Below are 20,925 nucleotides of genomic sequence, written 5' to 3' on the forward strand. Positions count from 1 at the left end.
TGTATTTTGCTTGTCTCACCTTACAGTCACATCCTCCTCCCCACAGACTGCACTGTTTCCTACAGTTCTTGCTTACACTTACAGTAGAGACTGACAAAAGCTGGTTTGTCACTTGGTGCCTGGAGTAAGCCAGGAATCATAGAATCATTTAGGTTGGAAAAGACTCTCAAAATCATTGAGTCCAACCGTTAACCTGACACTGCCAAGTCCACCACTAAACCATGTCCCTAAGCACCACATCTACACATCTTTTAAATACCTCCAGGGATGTTGACTCAACCACTTCCCTGGGCAGCCTGTTCCAGTGCTTGACAACCCTTTTGGTGAAGAAATTTTTCTTAATAGCCAATCTAATCCTCCCCTGGAGCAACTTGAGGCCATTTTCTCTCATTTTATCACTTGTCACTTGGGAGAAGAGACTGACACCCACCTTGCCACCACCTTCTTTCAGGTAGTTGTAGACAGCAATAAGGTCTCTCCTGAGCCTCCTTTTCTCCAGGCTAAACAACCTCAGTTCCCTCAGCCGCTCCTCATAAGACTTGTGCTCTAGACCCTTCACCAGCTTTGTTGCCCTTCTTTGGATGTGCTCCAGCACCTCAGTGTCTTTCTTGTAGTGAGGTGTCCAAAACTGAACACAGTATTTGAGATGCAGCCTCACCAGTGCTGAGTACAAAGGAAGGGCTTACTGAGTTGCTTACACATGAAATATGGTAAGTTTCAGAGCCACATGGTGTTAAAATTTTCTGTTCTGCAGTTCAGTTTGCACAGTAGTTGTGAAAGGTCAGAATATTAACTATGTATGCTCTTTGAGAATTTAAAATCGTGATACTGTCATGAAGGTTTTATCTTGTTATAATTAAACCTTTTTCTAATTACCGATGACACTGTACATAGGATTGTATCACCGATGTAGATGTTAGGACACATTTAAAATCACTAGATCTTAGTATGGGCTGAGAGGGTAATTATACTTGGTAATTTATCATTTATTGAGACTTACCATTTAGTGGAAAGAACATGTAAAACACTTTTAGATTTGTTTGCTGTGACAGTAAATAGTTTTTTGCAATGAATACTTTGTACTATAGATGCAACTGATTTTTTTAATACATATTGTATATATATTAAAAAGTATTTCCAAATGTGTGTATATGTATAATGTGCCTACTATACATATGCTCACCTATATAGTTAACAACCAGATGGCAGAACACAGAATTGTTATTAAAGAAATACACAAGTATGTGTGCAAATATATGCAAATACACAGAGATATTATTTATCTATGTCATAAATACATGCTTTGTAGTTTGAGCTGAAGAAAAGAATTAGGGACACTACTTCTAACACTTTCTGACTCTGCACCTCTGTACTGAGGTATCCTTTGGCACGTTGACCGTGCTTATCTACATGAACTTGAATATCCTGTGACCAAGGGATCGAAAATCAAGTAAAACTAAAATATATTTCCATCCATCTGTTGAAGTCATTATGAGTTTATTTTTATGTATGCTACAGTGATGAAGAAAATATAAGACTAAATTCTTCTCTGCTATAACATCAAAGCAAAACCTTTCTAGAGCAGAACCCTCAACTGGCCTTTATTTAATGCCATAACCCAGTTACCTGCCCTCACCCTTCTCCCCCACTCTAATCACTTCTTTACTATCCTTGTATTTTAAAGAAAAGATGATCAACATATAGTATAACTCTATGGGCTTCCTGGAACAACAAAGTGAGAGTAAGACTAGAAACTTGACTTTGCTTGAATTATTTGCATGTACAGTTACTCAGGAATGTGTGTCTCTACATGTTTGGAGCCTCCTTAGGGATCAGTTTTCAATATTTCAGATTTTTCAGGCTTTTACGTGTCTGGGTTAATTTTGGAGGGTACCCTGTAAAATGCTTCACTAAGAAAACTTCTCCATCTCCTTTGTACTCAAGTTCTGGGAAAACATCTTTGGAAAGCATTCAACCTGTGATACAGTTTTCTTTTTGAACCCTGTTTGTTACCTCATTCCAGTGTAAATTTTCCCCGAGATACCTGTCCCATTATTTGACATTGTTACCTAGGGGATATCTTAGAAAAGTGGAACAGAGCAGTAATCCCCTGTAGTTTTAATGCCTATTGGATTTTCTACCTTTTTTTAAAGAAAGGCTTTTCTGCTGTAGCTTAGAGAAATCGTAAGTCTTTTAGAAGTAAAACTAGCATCACATTTGCAAAGAACTATGATTTCATTCTTTTTCATTTCAAATGGATTAGAAAATACTGTCCAAATTGGGCACCATGCCAAGATTGCCATTAACTTTTCCCATACAATATGATTAAGGACCTTAACAAGCATTTAGTAATTAAGTGAAGTGCTTTGGAAATTTATATGCTGTCCACAGTTCGTCATGTTCTGTAAAATACTGAAGACAGTTTTTATGAAAAGCAATAAAAGTAAAGCACTTGAGAAACATCTGGGAGTGTTATCTGATTGGGGGGGGGGGGAATAGTTTCATTTGTAACAGGATATTTTGATATTTAAAATTAATGTTGTGTATAGTTGATTTTTGTTTGTTCTTTAGGTTAATGAATAATTGACTGAATTAATGGAGTAATTCCTATAATTGTGTATCCCATTCTAGTGTCCATGTTGCCATGTTGCTTCATTTTGTACCCTGAGTTGATTATTTTCCATGTACTCCATTAATGTGTGTACTGTTCTATATTTGGTTTCTGGTTTCATTTAGTGCAGCTGAATTTGCTGAAATAACAGTCCAAAGAGAATGGGAGTGCTGAGCAGCCTCTGAATGAGGCAGATTTTCCTGTGGCATGTCAGGAAAAAACAGTGTAGGCTTTCAGTCAGATAATGCTCAGTGGATGACGGGGTGATGCTTTGGTTTTTAGCTTTCCTAACAAAGAAAAAGGTTGGTCTGTTGCTACTGAGGTAGTTTTTATGTGCTATGGCCACTCAAAGTGATTTATGAGTAATTTTCTCTGCAAGCCTCTTTTCCTTCCAGTAGTCTCCAGCTTCCTTTGACACAGAGTACATTCTGGATCATGCAACACACTAATGGAATAACAGAACTAGATTAGCTTTGCTGTGCTTTCTGAGGGGATAATTCAAACCTTATATTTGGGAGAAGATGCTTTTCAAAACTGCAAAGCTATGGGAAGCAAAATCTACTAGAATTAAAGGTGGCTGGATTTTTTAATCAGATTGGTTATTCCAGATTATTGAAGAATAAAAGGCTATTCAAATCTGCAGTCTGCACACCTGCCCTGCAAGTACGTAACAGTGTGAATAGCTTCTCTCACAGATAAAACCATAAAAAAGGGAGGAGAGCAATTTTTATCCATGTATGTTATATGAATCAGTGTTTTCACCACTGGAGGATCCAGGTGATCCTGTCATTTGAGAGTTAGGGTCCAAGGATGCATTCTTCTCGGTGTTTATTTTCGTATTTTATTGCAACTGAAATTTGGTTACCACACTCCATTAGTTCCAGCCTGGGTCGTGGCCCAGCTATCACCTTTAGGTCAGGTCTGCTCCTTGTGCTCAGGCAGTGGAGCTGGATTGCAGTGATACCTTGAGGTTTCCACTGGAGCATCTATTTTTTTTTTTTTTTCCCTACATGTTCCATAGTTCAGTGGGGTTTTTCTTGTCCTGTTTTATTTTGACCTTGGGCAGAATTGCTGCAGTGGTAGCCATTGTGTGGTTCTCACTCAGATGCCTCATCCAGGCAGGGAAGCCTACCAGGTGTTTCTGTTTTCAGCTGCCTCAGCAGGTTTTAGGAGCTTTTCAACCAGCAGAACGAGTTTTGTGATCAGAGAATCACACAATGGCTTGGGTTGGAAGGAACCTTTACATATCATCTGGTCCAATCCCCCTGCCATAGGCAGGGACTGTTTTTTTTTTCCCTTAAGTGATGCTGTAGAGGCAAAGAAACTGTGATCTTATCACAGACATATATAAGATATTTCCTCTGCCTATGAGACGTTTAATGATAGCTCATCTGTGGTGAGCAGTTAATTTTACCTGCTTATTGGATGAGGGAAAGACTGTAGATGTTGTTTACCTTGACTTTAGTAAGGCCTTTGACACCGTTTCCCACAGCATTCTCCTGGCAAAACTGGCTGCTTGAGGCTTGGATGATCGCACGTTTTGCTGGGTAAAAAACTGGCTGGATGGCCGGGCCCAAAGAGTTGTGGTGAACGGAGTTAAATCCAGTTGGTGGCCGGTCACAAGCGGTGTCCCCCAGGGCTCGGTTTTGGGGCCACTCCTGTTTAACGTCTTCACTGATGATCTAGACGAGGGGATCGAGTGCACCCTCAGTAAGTTTTCAGACGACACCAAGTTGGGTGGGAGTGTTGATCTGCTCGAGGGTAGGGAGGCTCTGCAGAGAGACCTGGACAGGCTGGAGCGATGGGCTAAGGCCAACTGTAGGAGTTTCAATAAGGCCAAATGCCGGGTGCTGCACTTCGGCCACAACAACCCCCAGCAGCGCTACAGGCTTGGGGAGGAGTGGCTGGAGAGCTGCCAGTCAGAGAGGGACCTGGGGGTGTTGATTGACAGCCGGCTGAACATGAGCCAGCAGTGTGCCCAGGTGGCCAAGAAGGCCAATGGCATCCTGGCTTGTATTAGAAATAGTGTGGCCAGCAGGGACAGGGAAGGGATCTTACCCCTGGACTCGGCACTGGTGAGGCCGCACCTCGATTACTGTGTTCAGTTTTGGGCCCCTCACTACAAAAGGGACACTGAATTACTCGAGCGTGTAACGAAGCTGGTGAAGGGTCTGGAGCATATGTCGTACGAGGAGCGGCTGAGGGAACTGGGGTTGTTTAGTCTGGAGAAGAGGAGGCTGAGGGGAGACCTCATCGCCCTCTACAACTACCTGAAAGGAGGCTGCAGAGAGCTGGGGATGAGTCTCTTGAACCAAGTAACAAGCGATAGGACAAGAGGGAATGGCCTCAAGTTGCGCCAGGGAAGGTTTAGACTGGATATTAGGAAGTATTTCTTTACAGAACGGGTTGTTAGGCGTTGGAATGGTCTGCCCAGGGAGGTGGTGGAGTCCCCATCCCTGGAGGTGTTTAAGAGTTGACATAGCGCTGAGGGATATGGTGTCGTTGGGAACTGTCAGTGTTAGGTTAATGGTTGGACTAGATGATCTTCAAGGTCTTTTCCAACCTAGATGATTCTGTGATTCTGCTTATAAGGTAGAAAGAAAAAAATATTCCTCTGGGGTTCCTGAGGTGAACAAGATGGGAGAAGATCTCTGTGCTTCCTGTGTGCTCTTTACAAAAGCTCTTGCTTTCTGGTGTTGAATAAGAGAAGTTTTCCTGTTTTGAGAGAGAAGGATAGCATGGAAGCTCTCTGTACAAAATGTCAGCCTTCTTTGTGCCACACAGAAATTAGCCAACCTTTGTCTTTTAAAACAGTGCATGTTGCATTTGTCTGTTTTATAGAAGCTTTTTCTGGTACTATTCATGCATAAGTGAAGTGTGATAGAGGGAAGTGGGAGAATATGGGTTGATGAGCTTTAATATACACAATAGGTAAACCTGATACAGTAAGTATGCTTTCTCTATCACATTTGTGTCCTGCAGGTAAATAATGGTTTTCTTTGGCTTTTCTGTTCATGCACCAATTCATTTTCAAATAAGTGTGCAGAAATTGTAAAGAAAAGCAGTTTGTATTTTATTTGCACATGCATGCATGAGTGCACACATTGCAAATGCCATTTTGCTTGTATGATGCATATTTGCCACTTGCAGAGTTTTTGCTTTTTTGTTTCTTTTTGTATTGTGAGCTTGTGTATGTTTCCTCCTATCAGTATGGCATTTCATGTTTGGGATTCTGGTTTTATATTATTGCCGTTAATATAAAAAAGCTTGTAGTGCAGTACTGTTTATATGCCAAGTTTCCCAAAGTCATTAAAATCTAGTCAGTTGCTACAAACTTTTTCATGGATAGCTTTGGTGAAAATCACTTTCAGATCCAGTTTTTGTACTAACTACACATTAAAATTTTGCACTATACTGTCAAAGGGCAGAGGGACGGTGTTTGTCTCCAGAATAAAAAATGTTCCTTATTACTTTAAAAGAAAGAGCGATAGTGCCTATTTACCATGTATTATTCCTTGATCCTCACTTAGCATGAAATTAAAAAAAAAATAAAATTCCAACCTTAGGATGGTGTCTAAGAATAGTCACAGACATTTTGTTCAGGAATTCAAACAATTAACAGGTTTTGCCTTATTGTTTGTTCTTTCAGTGCATTCTACCTGGACAAGTCAAATCTGCCTCCAAATTCAACATCTAAAGCGGCTTATATAGATAAGGTAAATAAAAATGCTAAATGCCTAATTAAACTTTGTGTGTTACAGACTGTGTTGTTGTAATCCTTCCTGAGGCTCTCTTAATTTCATTGAAAAAATGAATTCTTTAAAGCTGGGGCGGGGGGTGGTGGAAGGGGTTGTGCCAGGGAAAGAAGCTCTTTTACAGCATTTTGTCCCACCTGTGTTTTAGGGGTATGTGGTGCCCTGTGGTTCTGTATCAAAAGGTGTGGCTGGAGGGCATCAGTGTATTTGAGAAGGGGAACCAATGTTTTCCTTTTTCACTGTGCTTTCAGAGCAATGCAGTTGCTCCAGGAGCATGTGGGGGGTGGTAGGGCAGGGTTGAGGGAGAGCAGGTGCAGGCAGAAATTATTTGTTCTGAAAACTGGAAGTGCTGTTCCAAATTAAATACTCCTTCAGCATCCTGTGCAGAAGGCTTTCTTCTGAACCTCCTCATTTAGTTTTTTTTTTTCAAATGCCTTCATCTGTCTTTAAACCTCTGTGACTAAGAGATCCCATGGGCTATGAAAATTCACTTAATGCTCTTGCTTATTGTTGGAGAGTTAATGCCCATATTGCAGCCCAATAGGGGGGGAAGAAAGAAGTTCCTAGGGTCTTGCCTACACTGACTTCAAAAGTGACTGAGCTACTGTGGCTTGAGAAGTACAGTGATCATAAGCTGAGCCCTATGACACTAAAATTTTATGTCGGTATCATCCAGCATGGGTATTAACAGACTGATAGTTCCTGTTTCTCGGATCCATGCTGGACTGCATGGGAGGGGAGGAGGACATGTGCCAGTCTCTCTCCTTCGCTTGTGAGTCAGCAGCTTAACTTCCTAAGCAATCACAGGTGCAGCAGGAGACACTTAGCTGTATGTGGAGTGCTTGTTACCCCTAAACCTCTTCCCTGTCTGTTTCAGTGAAAAGTTCAAGGGCAAAATAAAAGCATCTCATGATCCAAATCTAACCAAGGAATACTAGGTTAAGCTAATGCATTTATTTTGCAGTTGGAGCAAGCTAAGAATGAGTGCATGATCTGTTCATGACTGTGCCTTTTACTCTATTCTCCATAGCTCTGCATTAGTAAATGGAACCAGCTAAAATAAATTTAAATGGATGCAAGTTAAACCAATAGGACTTAAACCAAGTTAAATCTATTTGTGCCCAGGTTTAAATATGCTGGTTGTTATAATTGATTTGCTTGACCTCTATGCTTTTCAATGAAGTAACCTTCATATAAGAGCCAGCGAGGCTGCCATTTCCTTAATTAGTTAAAACTGTCTTTAGGGAATTAATCTGTCTTACAAAAGATTCATTCTTTGAGTAGCAGTGGAGTTTGTGTTTCTGGAATAAAGAGAATAGGGAATTTGGAATTATGAAGTCTGAAAAACCATCTTGTGAATGTCTCCTTTACACAAAGCACCATGAGATGATGTTTTGCATTGCTAGAACACTCTTGAAGATTCCTCTTCTGAGAGCAGCCTTCCACTTGAAGCTGCCTTCTTTACTAGTTGGATCATTTATTTTCCATATGGTAATACTGAGGTTGTTTTAAGTTAGCTATGGAGTTAACTGTTCTTGTTTTGTAGTATGTTTTTGTCACTTCTGTTCATTTTTATTTTTCCATGTGGTTAGTCAGGATTAGGAACTAGACATTTGCATAAATAAAGGACAGTGTTGTCTTAATTCTAAGCTGATTTTCTCAGTGAGTCAATTAACCAGTCTTGGCATCCCTCCTGTATATGCATACAGTTGTAGGTTGCCTCTTCATGGCTTCCTTTCTTTGCCAGTACCATTAATGGAAATGGCACTGATGTGTCTATTCAGTCTGTTGAAGTGAAAAACACTTCTGTAAGCAGACTGGGAATGAAACAGTCAGTGATGGTAAGAATTTAAAAGTTTGAAAAAGTTGTCATAGGTCGTGGAACAGAAGACTGTGTGTTCTGTATTTATGTTATGGAATTTGGCTTCAGCTTTCTCAGCCAGCCCTCACATTTCATCTGCATCTGTGATGACCTGAGAGCATTTCATGTGCTCTCAGTAGCACATATTTAAATATATCTCTCTCTCTTCCTCTCTTGCAGCTGATGAGGCCTCTGAATTGCTTGGATGAACTTTACCGACTCATAGGGTCCTTTATCCGATCCAAGCGCACCGCTGCCTGTGCATACACTGCGTGCAGTGCTTCTGGAGTTGGATTGCTTTCAGTGTCTTCTGAACTCTGTAGCAGGCTTGGAGCTTGTCACATCATTATGTGCAACAGTGGAGTTCACCGGTATGACAATTTCTTTTCCTCCCTTTGTTTCTGTCAGTCATTCGGGCATTGCAGGTTGGAGACCACTGCTTTTTATTTATGGAGAGGTCTTACACTAAATATCTAACACGCTTGAAAGATGTGTGGTGAAATTCTAGAATTTTATTTGCGGTGATTGACAGAAATGAGCAGTATGATTTTGGTTTGTGCGGTTGTAATGGATTGTTCCTCATTCAAGTCAGAAAAAGGTGGAAATCTTAATTGCTGAAGCAGAAAAAGGAAGGTTTACTAGGTGGATAACGCATACTATAATAAACTCTTAATACAGGCAAGAAATGCTGAAATTTGTATTTGTAAGCTAGGGGGAATTGTAGTAGAGCTTATTTCAAGGAAAAAAACGAAACAGAAGAGATATGAATTTTTGCAGGTGTGCCTTATGAGAACTAGAAGTTCAGCCTGTAGAACGATTGGTGTCATTAATACAGTATCAATAAATGAACTGAGCTATAATCAACTGATCTTTGTCATCAACACTAAGAGATTTTAATAGACATATGTAAATATGACAATAGTGTCATTATAGAGCTCTCTAATACTTAATGATATTAATCAAAGGCAGCAATTTGTTTATGTTCCAGCTGGGCAGATTACAATTTTTTTGTACATTATGCCAAAAAAAAAGCAAAGACTACAATAAACCAAACATAAACAACAATCTGATGCTAAATATCTGCTCTTTTTATAAGAATTCCAAACTGTAGATTATCAGTAGTAATATGTTAAAAATATACTCCTGAGTTTCTGATCTATACAAATCCTTATTTTAGCAGACTTGCTTACCAGCACATTGTGTACTGGTATGAGAATTACTTTCTCCTCATTTTAAGTGATGTCCTTTCTTTAAAAGAGCTTTGAGGATGAAAAAATAAAAGCAACGTAGCTGCAATGCAGATTATCAGTCATGAAAACCAGGAAGAGTTCCATGTATAGCCAACACAATTAAGTTGTATAAAAACAGTGCTTGCTATTTCTTTCAAGAGTTTGCAACAGGCTATTTAAATTACTCTTCATCAATGATACAAGTGTACATAGCATGCTGTATACTTAATTTTGGGCAGTAACAGAAAAAGGCTGTATTTAACACTAGTCACTATATCAGATGAAGATGGAAATACTATATAGCATGGACTGCCATGAAGTTGTCATTTCACAAGACCATGAAGCTATACAGCTTTTCTCTCTTTATTTTGGTTTCAATTTCATTTCTTATGTGATCAGAAAAGACTTTGGTCTTAGTTCTGCCATTTTTTTAGAAAGCTGAAAAATCACACCTCTGGGTTTCATCATTATTTGATGGATTACATTCTGAATTTGCCAGTATATTTGTGCCAGAAATTCTCACGATTTAAGAATAAAGTCAGAGCAACTTTAATAGCCCATATATAAACTGTTACCCCACAGTGTGTGGAACACAAATTATTCAGAATAATTTGGTGACTGAATAAGAGGTGGTATGCTTGATTCTGAATGTGAGCTGTTCTTAGATGAAAACAAATTATTCATCAAATTTCTGCTCAAAACTAGGGCTAATTCAAAGGTTTAAATGTCTAAGTATATTTTAAAACAACAAAACATTACAAAAAACAACATATTGGATTTCAAGACTATATTATGAGCAAATGGAATGGGATTTAAATGTGTTGTGTGTGTTTCCGTCTAGATCTTAAAGGATTCACTGTCACCTATTTACATGAAGTAAAGGTGCAAAACACTTTTCTCTAAAGCATGACCAGTGCTGCTTTACAGTGAGTCCATTTGAGCTTTTGTAAAAGATACTGTTACTTCACTTGTGCATTCATACTGCCTTTGTGGCTACCATCTGTTCAGAGAACGAAGCATCAACTCTTGGCATTATCAGAGACATTTTATGATAGGCCCTCCAGGAAAAAGGATTTTATAGGTATTCAAGGAGATTTTGCCCTGAATTTCCAAAAGTTCAGAAGAAAACTTATGTATTTAAGAGACTAGAAGGGATTCTTGTGCTATTTTTTTTGAAGTGGTAAAAGTTGAGGAAGTTTTTTTAATAGTTTCCTGAAGTTACTGTTGTGCATGCAAACTGGATGGATGAAGTTTTTCCTTAGCATTTGAAGTCATACTAAGTCACTTCATGTGCTATTTTCTCTTTCTGACATCCCTAGGCCACATCTCTACAGTCCAGCGCTAAGTAGGCTCTGCTTTTTGACATTCTGAAATTGCCCAGATAGAAAGCTTGTTTTGTCTCTAGCTAGTAGGCTTGCTGGGTGAAATTTGTTCCCGACATTTCTACTGCTAAATTTTGCTGTGTTTTTGTGAACCTACTCCCTTGCTGCTCTGCAGAGTGAAACTGTTTTGCAGCACCATGAAATACTGTGAGGAGGACAGAAGAGGGAAAAGTAAGACGCTGGATATGATAAACCACTGTAGACATAAATTATTTTCTTTGTTGTCTGCAATCTTGAAGGCTTAATTCTTCTGTTTGTTGGGCTATTATTTAATCAGGGCAGATGATCTTGCAAAATAGGGCTCTAAGTTGTAAGTTAGTTCTTCAGAGTTCAAGGTACTGATTTTCAGTAAGAGGATGTTTATCTCTGGTTGTATTCAGCAGTGTATCTGGCCTTCTGTGTTCTTAGAAACTAAATGCTGGGAAGTGCTTGATTGTGATCAGTTGCAGAAATCCACATTTTGCAGGCCCTGACCAAGGACTTGTGACTGTTTTTTAACACTACGGATATTAAATGAGTTGAAAACTGGTATTATCTACAGATGCTACTAGGCAAGCAGATAGAGGAAAGCTGTGAATTGTCCTTGCAGGTTAAACTTTGAAACTGTATTCTTCACTTATCAGTCTTGCCAGCTTAAAAATGAAGACTAATCAACTCAGAACAAGGTTTCTGTATGCTTTCTTTTGCTAAAAGCCCTTAATTTTAGCCTAATTTCTATGATTGGTCTCTAATGGGAGAGAATATCTGAGAGTCTGTGGAAGAGTACAGGGTGCTCTGCTGGTCAGCATCTTTCTTTTGTTCATGTGGAATGGGAGCTGAGCAAACTATTCATCTGTCAGAATTCAGATATATTTAATAGACTTTAAGCAAAATATATATGAACCTTCTCTCACTCAATTTATCTGTCTCTTACTGAACTGACTGTAGAGCCCTTGCTGTGTTTTCTCAACTTAGGTGTCATGGATTGACAGCGGGTGGGGGGGCAGAGGGGAGTGACAGCCACCCCTCCTTCTAACCAGAAGCAAATCCCAGATAGTTTAGGAGGAAGGAGCTGCGGGGGCAGTCCAATGCAGAAGAGGCCAAGAACTATGAAACAGCAGCTTTGTCTGCTTTGACAGTGATTGCTGATCTCTGGATCAGCAGTGTCTTGGTTTCTGACTTGTCTGTGATCCATATTAAATTGCTTTTTACACTGCACTAGGCTAAAACAGCTTGACAGAGTTCATATTTTCATCCCTGTATCCAAGATAATGCTGGGGATTTTGAATTGCTGGTGATTGCTTTGCTTTGATTTTTATTATGACAATATGTTTACCAATTTACATTAGAGCCTGAAATCCTATATCTATTTCAGACAGCAGTTCATTTCAAATATATTTCGATCACCAGAAAAACAAGGATGGGAAAAAATAAGTCCTTTTAACCTTCACTGTCCTAAGTGGCATGTGAATACTACAAACTCCCCTTGGATTGTCATAACTGAACATGCCTTGTTGGTCAACTTCAGGCACAGAGCTCTAAAGTAGTCCGATAAATCAGTAGTTTGCATTTCTATTTTCCCTTTTTTATCATCCATAATTATATTTCTGCCTGCCAATCAGCTGTCACCCTGTAAACAATGCTTTGCTTTCTTTACTTGTATTCGTTCTGTTTGAAGTTGCAGTCACTCTGTACAAATGTAGGTGATGAAAGGCACTTTTAAATTTTATTGAATCATGATGCCAGCTCTTGCTTGAGGGAGAAGAGCAAGACTGCACTGCACAGACATGTCCTAGCCTCTTTCCATGCCAAAATGAAATTAGGTGCAGCAGCTGCAGAAGCCTGTTCAGGGACCATAGGCCTTGCAGGCTCAAAGGAATCATTTAAAGCATCCAAATGAAACAAATCCCAAGTTTATTTAAAATTTTGCATTTCCTGGTGGATGAAGAGAAAAGAAGTCTTTTATAATCTTGATGAACCCCATAAAAATCACTGTCTTATTTTCTTTTCTGAATTTCAATTTCCTCTCCAGAAAGTGTCTCCTTAGTGTTACCATTCTTCAAGCAGTGGGCTTCTGGCTGGCAGACGCTCGGCTGAATGATGAGGCAGGTTTTGCCAAGAGTTGATTATACTGTCTCCCGTAGCTGGCACAGCTCCTGCAAGCCAGCTTAACCTGCTCCATCTTCCACATAGCAAAGCAGAGTAACACCATAAGCTGTCCATCATGACCAGCTGCCTTTCTGTGAATCAAATGAAACAAGGTGAAAAATAGGTACTCGAATGTATATTTTAGATATTCTATCATAAGAATTACTCCTTTTAGATTATTTTAGAAATCTTTCTGTAGGAATTTAGTTCTGAGCTCAATGACTGCATGCTACAGAAAAAAAAGTCTCCTTGAATTTTGCTGCTGTATTTAGGCTGGCTATTAGCTCCACAGTAAGAAAGCATTCTGGGATTGATGGGACTACTTTCAGGAGGCAGATCAGCACAGACTGAAATCCTTGCTCCTCTCCAGCCTTCTGGTCTAAACTGTGCTTTTAGTCTTGCTACCCTCCCATTTAGTCAAGATTCCTTTGTATTTTTTAAATATCAGTTTTGTTATGTGTTTGTTGTCGTAGTCCCCGCCCCCCCCCAACCCCACCACTCACTCAAACCTAAGACAGTGTATCCACAATTAGTGTATTTTTGTGATATCTTGCATACTGAGGCATAAGCAAACTTTTCATAAAATAATTTAAGATAGTAGAGTATTTCATTCTGTGCTGCTTACTATGTGAAAACAGTTATGTAATTAAATATGTGAGAATTTGTCTTAAGACAAACTAGACAAGACATTTAACACAAATAGGCTTTTACTACAGTGATAATCATTTTATTTTGATCTATATTTGCCTTTCATAGGCAATCTGCTACATTTTTGCTTTGTTATCTCTAATATGTATGTGAAGGACTATAGTCTTAGAGTACTCTTGCATGTTTTAAATTCTGAGACACTTTAGTTTAAAATGCAATTTGAAATGCAGAGAAGTGCATAAAAAGCACAGAGACAGATAAGATGGATCAAAGTTGTTACTAGTATGGATTTCAAGGTAGTTTTTGAATTTGGATTCCTTTTAACATTATGGACATTTAGTAGTAGGGTTGACATACAACTCAATCACCGTGCTCTGTAGAATCATCCTCTCACGCTTCAGTTCCTGCAGTATTGCTTTATCTGCAGTCCAGGTCTTTGGAAGAATACAATTCTTCCTTACAAAAACGGCTACATTACAACAAAAATAGAGTAGATCCTTTTGAACAATTAAAAACTTATTCAAATCTTCTTTAATTTTTGAGGTGGAAGAGAGTTAAGTGAATAACATGAACTATTACAAGACAGGAAGCAAATTGCAATTTTCCAGCAGATTTACTTGCCTGCTTACATGGGAAGAAGCCTTTAATGTGAATGACTTCCTGCACAGAACAAGAGATAGTGGCCGAATCTGGGTTTTCAGTTGGCTTCAGATTTTTTTGTTTGTTTTTTGCCAGTATGACTGAGCAAACAAAAGGCATTTGAATCTTTTGAAAATGCTGTTCTTTCATCAAACAAAGAATATTTAACGGTGGAAGTGCCTTCCTGCAACATTTCCAGCTGATAAAAGGTGGCAAGATGTTACAGGAAGAATGTTTGTGAAAACTGTGTAGTTTTTTTTAACACTGACAGAAGATGTACAGTGAAAAGAAGTGCTTTTTTCACAACACGCCCCCCCCCCCCCCCCCCCCATTATTCTTCGAAAAGCTATCTTTCTTGAAACAGAGATAATAGTGACATTTTATTTCTGGAAATAGTTTGGATGATAGTAATCTCCCAAATAAACTACAGAAAAAAATCATCATTATGTACTGCATATTTAATGCTTCGGGATTAAAAATTACTAATATTGAATATAATAAACCTGATGTAAACTGTATTTGTAAACTACAAAAGAGGTAATTAACTAACTTCAGGTCTGAAATATGGCTAATGTATACTTACCTCCCAAGAATGGTTCTCTAGCTTGGTGAGTTTATGCCATCCACTTCAGCAAGTCAGAAATCTTTTGGTAACTTGTGTTTGAAAATACCTGGTAGAGCTGGGTTTGGTTATCCTGTTGTGGGATGGTGGATAAGGGAGTTGGGATATATTTATCTTGAGGTTTGCACAACTACATAGTCACAGTGGTTCCTCTTGTGAAGGAAACCTGTGCGTGCAGATGCTTAATGGGTAAAAGGCAGAAGTCCCCTTAATCATGGACTAACCATTTCTGTGTGATGTTGTAATATATTCCACAGAGAGTTACTTTTCAAAGCATTGTTTATAATTACTGAACCATAATAACTGAATAAATGTATTTTACATGCAGAGTAATGGCTTTCTATACGTTGGCAAAAATAACATAAGTTTTGGACTAACCTTTAGTGGATGGTTTCAATCCGAGGCTGATTTTAAAGTAGTGGTCTTTCCACACTGGGAACATCTCAGCTTCACAAAGGTTCATAAAGGATTGAACCTAAGTCCTGAACTCCATTAGAGTTTTACTGTAATTGTAAAATACAATATTGTAGTTTAATGTATGGATTTCTTGCTCGTTTTCTCTCTTAATACCTATCGGCTGGCCCAACCTCCCTCTCTCTGTGAGATGAAATTTTGTTCAGCAAAGTTTCAGTATATGGGCACAGAGAATGCAAACTTCAGTTTTACTTACATGGAGACATATTCCCACGACGAGAACAGCTTGGAGATTGTGGGAGAGTCTTGAGTTAGGCCTGTCCATACTTTTTATGCTTATTTCTTATAGTCCTGTACAACATTTTCCCTCCTTTTTAGATTTATCATGGCCTATTTTCTACTTCGGGTTACTCATAGGAATCAATACATATTACCCAACTATCCCTAGTAATTCTAGAGAAATACCCCAAAAAAGGTTTACCCCAAAGTGACTGACTTTAGTACTAAGTTTTTAATTGCTGCATATACTGACATAAATAATAGCTGCTCTATAAGCATTAATTTAAATGACAGCAGAAGCAAATGAATACTTAATAGTGTAATTGGTTTAAAAGGTGGTCAGATATACGTATGATTAGCTTATGATGTATAGAAAGAAACATAATTAAAATAATAACATTGGCATTAAATTATATGTTGAGTAGAAGCTTTAGATTTTAATTAGACTAAGCATACATGCATCCTTTTTTTTTTTTCCCCTATTCACGTAGCCAGAACATGATTCATTTCGACATCTCTGACTGTGGTAACTACTAAACCAATTTGTTTCACCTCATCTTTTCTATTTAGGGCGTTTTACTAAGGGGTGTTTTGATGCATCTTTGGGTGTAGGATGGCTGGAATCCTAATTGAAACCTGAGAATGAATTGAATGATTTAGATTCTTGTTACTCTGGTAATGTAGATGCACAGTTTGCTGAGTGGCAGGTCTGTAGGTAGCATACATGAACTCAAATTATTTTTCCTTTCAGGTGACATTAAACAGCCTGTCATGAAATAATCCATTTCTTAGAAAATTTCAATCTGTTTTCCTCTTTTACAACTCCATTTTTCTATCCAGCCAATTTGCAGCCTTCCAGTAAAAATCACATCCAGTCAGAAACAAATGGACTATTGGTGATAGAAAATGATTTAACCTCTTTTGTTCGGGATGGTCTGATCCAGAAGATATTTGAAAGTTTGTGTTTAATCTTCACATCAATACTGTCATGACTAATGGGAGACTGTGGATAGCAGGCAGGGGCTGGGAGCAGCTGCAGACCCTTCTGTTTCTTGGAAACCAAATGGGTGAAATGAGGAATTCTCAGCCCAGTTGTGCTGGGAAAGACAAATATCTGTGCTGCCTTGCTGCTGTAATCTGTCAAGGCAGGGAATTTGTGATTCTAATTGACATAAATTCTGAGATGATGAATTTGGGTCTTTTGTTTTTCTGGCATAAAAGAAGAGATCAGAGGAGAAGAGAGGGAGTGAGAACAGATTTTGATTTGTTTATGCTGTAAAATATATGGATTTGGGATTTATGTTATGGGAGCACTGAAGGAGTTTTTCCCCTAATATTTCCCTTGTTTGGTTTGTCTGGGCTGATTGCATCCAAACGACCAGACACTTTCAGTGGTCAGAACTGCTTCCAAATTGTAAGCTTTAATACCATCTGCTTATCAGCTCTAAAAATGAGGGAGAAGGGTGGATTATTACATATTGCACATATTTGCTGACAATCCTTGGTATTGAACCAAGTCTGAACCTCAGACCACCAGAACAGTCTTACCATGTGAGGAATTCCCACCTTTCATATTGTTTCATAAAATTGTACAAGTTGGTTTGGTTTAAATTTGCATTTGCTTGGTTTCTCTGTGCTTGGCAGCCCTGTTGCTGAGGTACTTCAGTTATGACTCTTCCATGTTACCATCTGATGTTTTGTGTGTGCATTTGTTTCTTTCACAGCTGGTTTCCAGGGCAATTTACTTTGTGATAACAGATATGTAGTAATTCAGAAACTATATTTGAAGAGCTGAGAGAGAGTACCAGCTTGTAAATGCATGTTTACTAGTGAGTCAGTTCAGCATAGCACCGTGGAATGTTTATGTGATCAGTTTTGTTACAGGATGCCATCTCCTTGATTCAGTATTCAACCAAAATGAAGCTATTTGAGTGTTGTTGGGTTTTGTATTTAGAAAGTAGTAACCTTATTTCATAATCAGATGACAGAAGCCATAACCAATAACTTATATTTAATTCTGCCATTTATCAGACCTTTTACACACCTTAAGAGAAACACAAAATCTAGTGATATTAAATAGCATCTCTAATGAAATAGTATGTTGAAATGCAGTCATGCAACTGATGCTATTTTAACATGTTTTTAACATATGTTAATGAGTAAAAATGTCTTTTAAAAGAAGCAGTGGATGTATCTAACCAGCATTACTGCAGGAGGACTGCACCTCAAATGTAAAATATTTTATTAAAAAGGTGTGATAATAGTTAACGCCGTCACTGCTGTCATCTTGAGTGTCTTCACTACTAATTTCGTAGGATACATTAAAAATATTATCCTTAGAATTACTACTCTTTTTTACCTTGAGGTGAGATCTTCAATTTTGACCTATATGTTTCAGGATTGTACTGTAGTTGTTGCCTACCTTCATAGTAGCCTATTAGAGAAATCTTCATTGTGCTATTTTAGTCTTTGTCCCTGCTTTTCCCACTCTGGCTGTGTCTTTATCTACACACTTGGCAACCTTATTTCTGAATCATGACTGGCATTGTCAAAATGTAGATGGCTCATAATGTCCATGATCACCAGCAATTTCATCAGGTTTTGGATAGGGAGCAGTTTGGCAGTCTTTTCCGATCACAAGATTAGTGTTTGCACCTAATTCTTCATGCTGAACTTCATTTAGAAGGTTCTTTTGTTAGTTTTAATTCACACATGCAAAATATGGTTTTTCTGTTCTTTCAGTCTTTTGCGTTCCACGAATGGGGTTTATGGGAAAGTTGGCTCAGTATCTGGTGGGTTGAAAGCTGTACTTTAAGTCCATTAACCTCTATTATACCTACAAAGAGACTTTTTACCCTTTTTCTCTGGCTTAGATTACACCTGTCAAATCAGATTTCAGATTGTGTTGCTTTGTCCCGTTGTCAATAGGAGAAAGCTTCCTTTGTAGTCTGGTCTTGAAAGTTAGATGTTTAGACTTTGGTGCTGGCAAATGTTATGAGCATGTACTTTATTTGTGCAGTATTTCACCTTTCAAAGACAAGATGAAAACAAAGTGTTTATTTCTAGTCTAATACTTAACTATTTTGCACCTTAATCAAACGTAACGTAAAAATCAATAGATTTTTGTTTCAAGTTAACTCTGAGGTCAGCATATACAAAAAACTGGGGAATAAAAACTATTTCATTACCATGGAAAATCACTTAGCTTATAAATTTTTAATGAAAAGCCATTAATAAAGCTACAGATCAGATTTAGTATATTCTACACTCACTACTGTGAAACTTTTTACAGTCCATAAATTTCCTTAAGTGGTATTTAAAACGTGTCAGGGTTTGGTTTTTTTTTCAGTAAGAAAATAAGTGCAGACACATTTTTCCTCCTACAGATCTTCTGCTTAGCAAGATGAGTGTTTGATTGAAACATATTGTCTGTTCTGTGTGCATAATATAAGCTATGCAGAATCTTTTGGTCAGGATTTTGCCAAAAGGCTACTCAAAAGTATATTTTAACTAGATGTCTTAGTTTTATTATTTGAACTTGAAACACGTGACTTTTGTCAGGTTCTGCTGAGGTAGGATAATTTTCTGTACACTTCATCTTTGTGGTTGAAGAGCTTTGATTATTGCAGTACTTCCATTGTGAACAGAAAAATTAAGCAGCTTACTGGTACAGAATGGATCCACTCTCAGCTCTTGGATGATAGCAGCCCTCAAACACGTTGTGCTTTCCAAAAAGTACCTGTTTCTACTCAGTTTTGTTGGCTTTATCTGTGAGACTTCTATAGCTTTGGTCTTGATTGTATGGAAAACCAACTCTTCATCCTTGTCCTTACCATGACAACTGAAATCGGATGGCATGTCAAAAATGACTTTCCCTACTACTACTTATCTAGTGTGATGACACGTTGTCCTACAGAAAGATCTTTAGCTCTGAAACTTTCCTGATTGCTCTGACAAAGCAATTACAGCCTTTTCATTAGGATGTGGTACCATGATCAGGTTTTGTCCTCAAGTGTTTACTTGAAAAGATTGGCAAAGTAGGAGAGGACAGTTTATTTGAAGGAATGCCCTATTTATTTATTTTCTTTTTTTGGAAGGGGTAAATGTTTCTTAATTTTGGACTGAACTGCACTAATGTGCCATGAGAATAAGCAAGCTGAATTAATGGCAAGAGGTCAGGATCCTGGTACCAAAACTAGGATCTGTATTAGCAGTGGAGGGTGAGAGATAGCATGTACAGAAACCGCCTGGAAAGGGATTTATACAATTACAAAAAATTTTTCTCCTTGGGTTGTCACTCTCTCGTGGACTTGCCAAACCATAGCTGGGTTGTGGGTTTTATTGGGTTTTTTAAACAACAGCAGAACAAGACAAATGCATTTAGTTGTAAGTCAGCAGGAACACTTGTTACACTCCAAATCTTTCTATTTAAGAACCATTTTAGTGTTCAAACTAATGCCTGCATGGGTGGGGGAGGGATAGGGGGCAGATCTACTATGTAATCTTTTAATTTATAACTTTAAATCAATTACCTTTAAAAAAGAAAAAACAATTATTTTAAGGATATCACTGCTAGCAGATAGCTGACTTCTGTCTTCCATTGCAGCTGCACTCTGAGTGTTACCCTGGAGCAAGCGATCATTCTGGCTCGGAGCCATGGGCTACCTCCTCGCTATATCATGCAAGCTACAGATGTTATGCGCAAACAGGTAAGATGCTCTCTGTGGGTAAGATCTTGGTGTTTCCTAACAAGTCATCTTATCATCAAACAAGAATGACTTGACCAAGCATTTTTCAACCTTCATCTTATTGTTGTGTAATGTGTGTGAGTTTTCTTAGTTTAGGTATTCTGTTGTTTTTTTTAAGTTCTCTTCCTTTATTGTTGGCTGAAAGGTGTGTGTTTTGTTTTGTTTTTTTAAATAATGGAACAGACTGTTTTTAACCAGATGCTTGCTTTTTCTGTATGTGTATAGGGATCATAATTTTTACAGGGATATGGTTTTACTTAATGATTTTTGTATAGTAACTGCTGTGGCATCACCTTACATCAGAATAGTCTGTTGAGTAAAACAATCTTTATTTTAATAGATATTATCCATAAAAAGAATTTAAGATTATTAACTATTGTTAATAAAAATTTATTCATGTATTGAATGAAGGGGAAGTGTGGAAGGGAAGGGGAGAAGTAAATACCATGGTTCTTAAATTTCCAGGCAAGATTCCTGAGGACAATGTGCTCATTTCAAAATAGTGTTTTTCACTCTTTGGTCATAATAGAATATTAGAATTTAAAGGCTGTTGTGGATAGATAACCACCTCAACATGAACTCTTAGTGCTAAGGTATGACAAAAAATGCT

The 20,925-nt window shown here is 38.2% G+C and overlaps 1 protein-coding gene across 1 annotated transcript in view; it reads left to right on the forward strand.

Annotated features, from left to right (window-relative positions):
• Positions 1-20,925, forward strand: part of PREX2 (phosphatidylinositol-3,4,5-trisphosphate dependent Rac exchange factor 2) — a 187,589-nt gene that overhangs the window by 151,105 nt on the left and 15,559 nt on the right. Inside the window, exons 37-39 of the mRNA XM_074882653.1 lie at positions 6,261-6,327; positions 8,408-8,598; positions 20,174-20,276. Of these exons, the coding sequence (XP_074738754.1) occupies positions 6,261-6,327; positions 8,408-8,598; positions 20,174-20,276 (361 nt within the window). The remainder of the gene's footprint in view (positions 1-6,260; positions 6,328-8,407; positions 8,599-20,173; positions 20,277-20,925) is intronic.

This window comes from Strix uralensis, chromosome 1 (genome assembly GCF_047716275.1).
Source record: "Strix uralensis isolate ZFMK-TIS-50842 chromosome 1, bStrUra1, whole genome shotgun sequence".
Lineage (NCBI taxonomy): Eukaryota > Metazoa > Chordata > Aves > Strigiformes > Strigidae > Strix > Strix uralensis.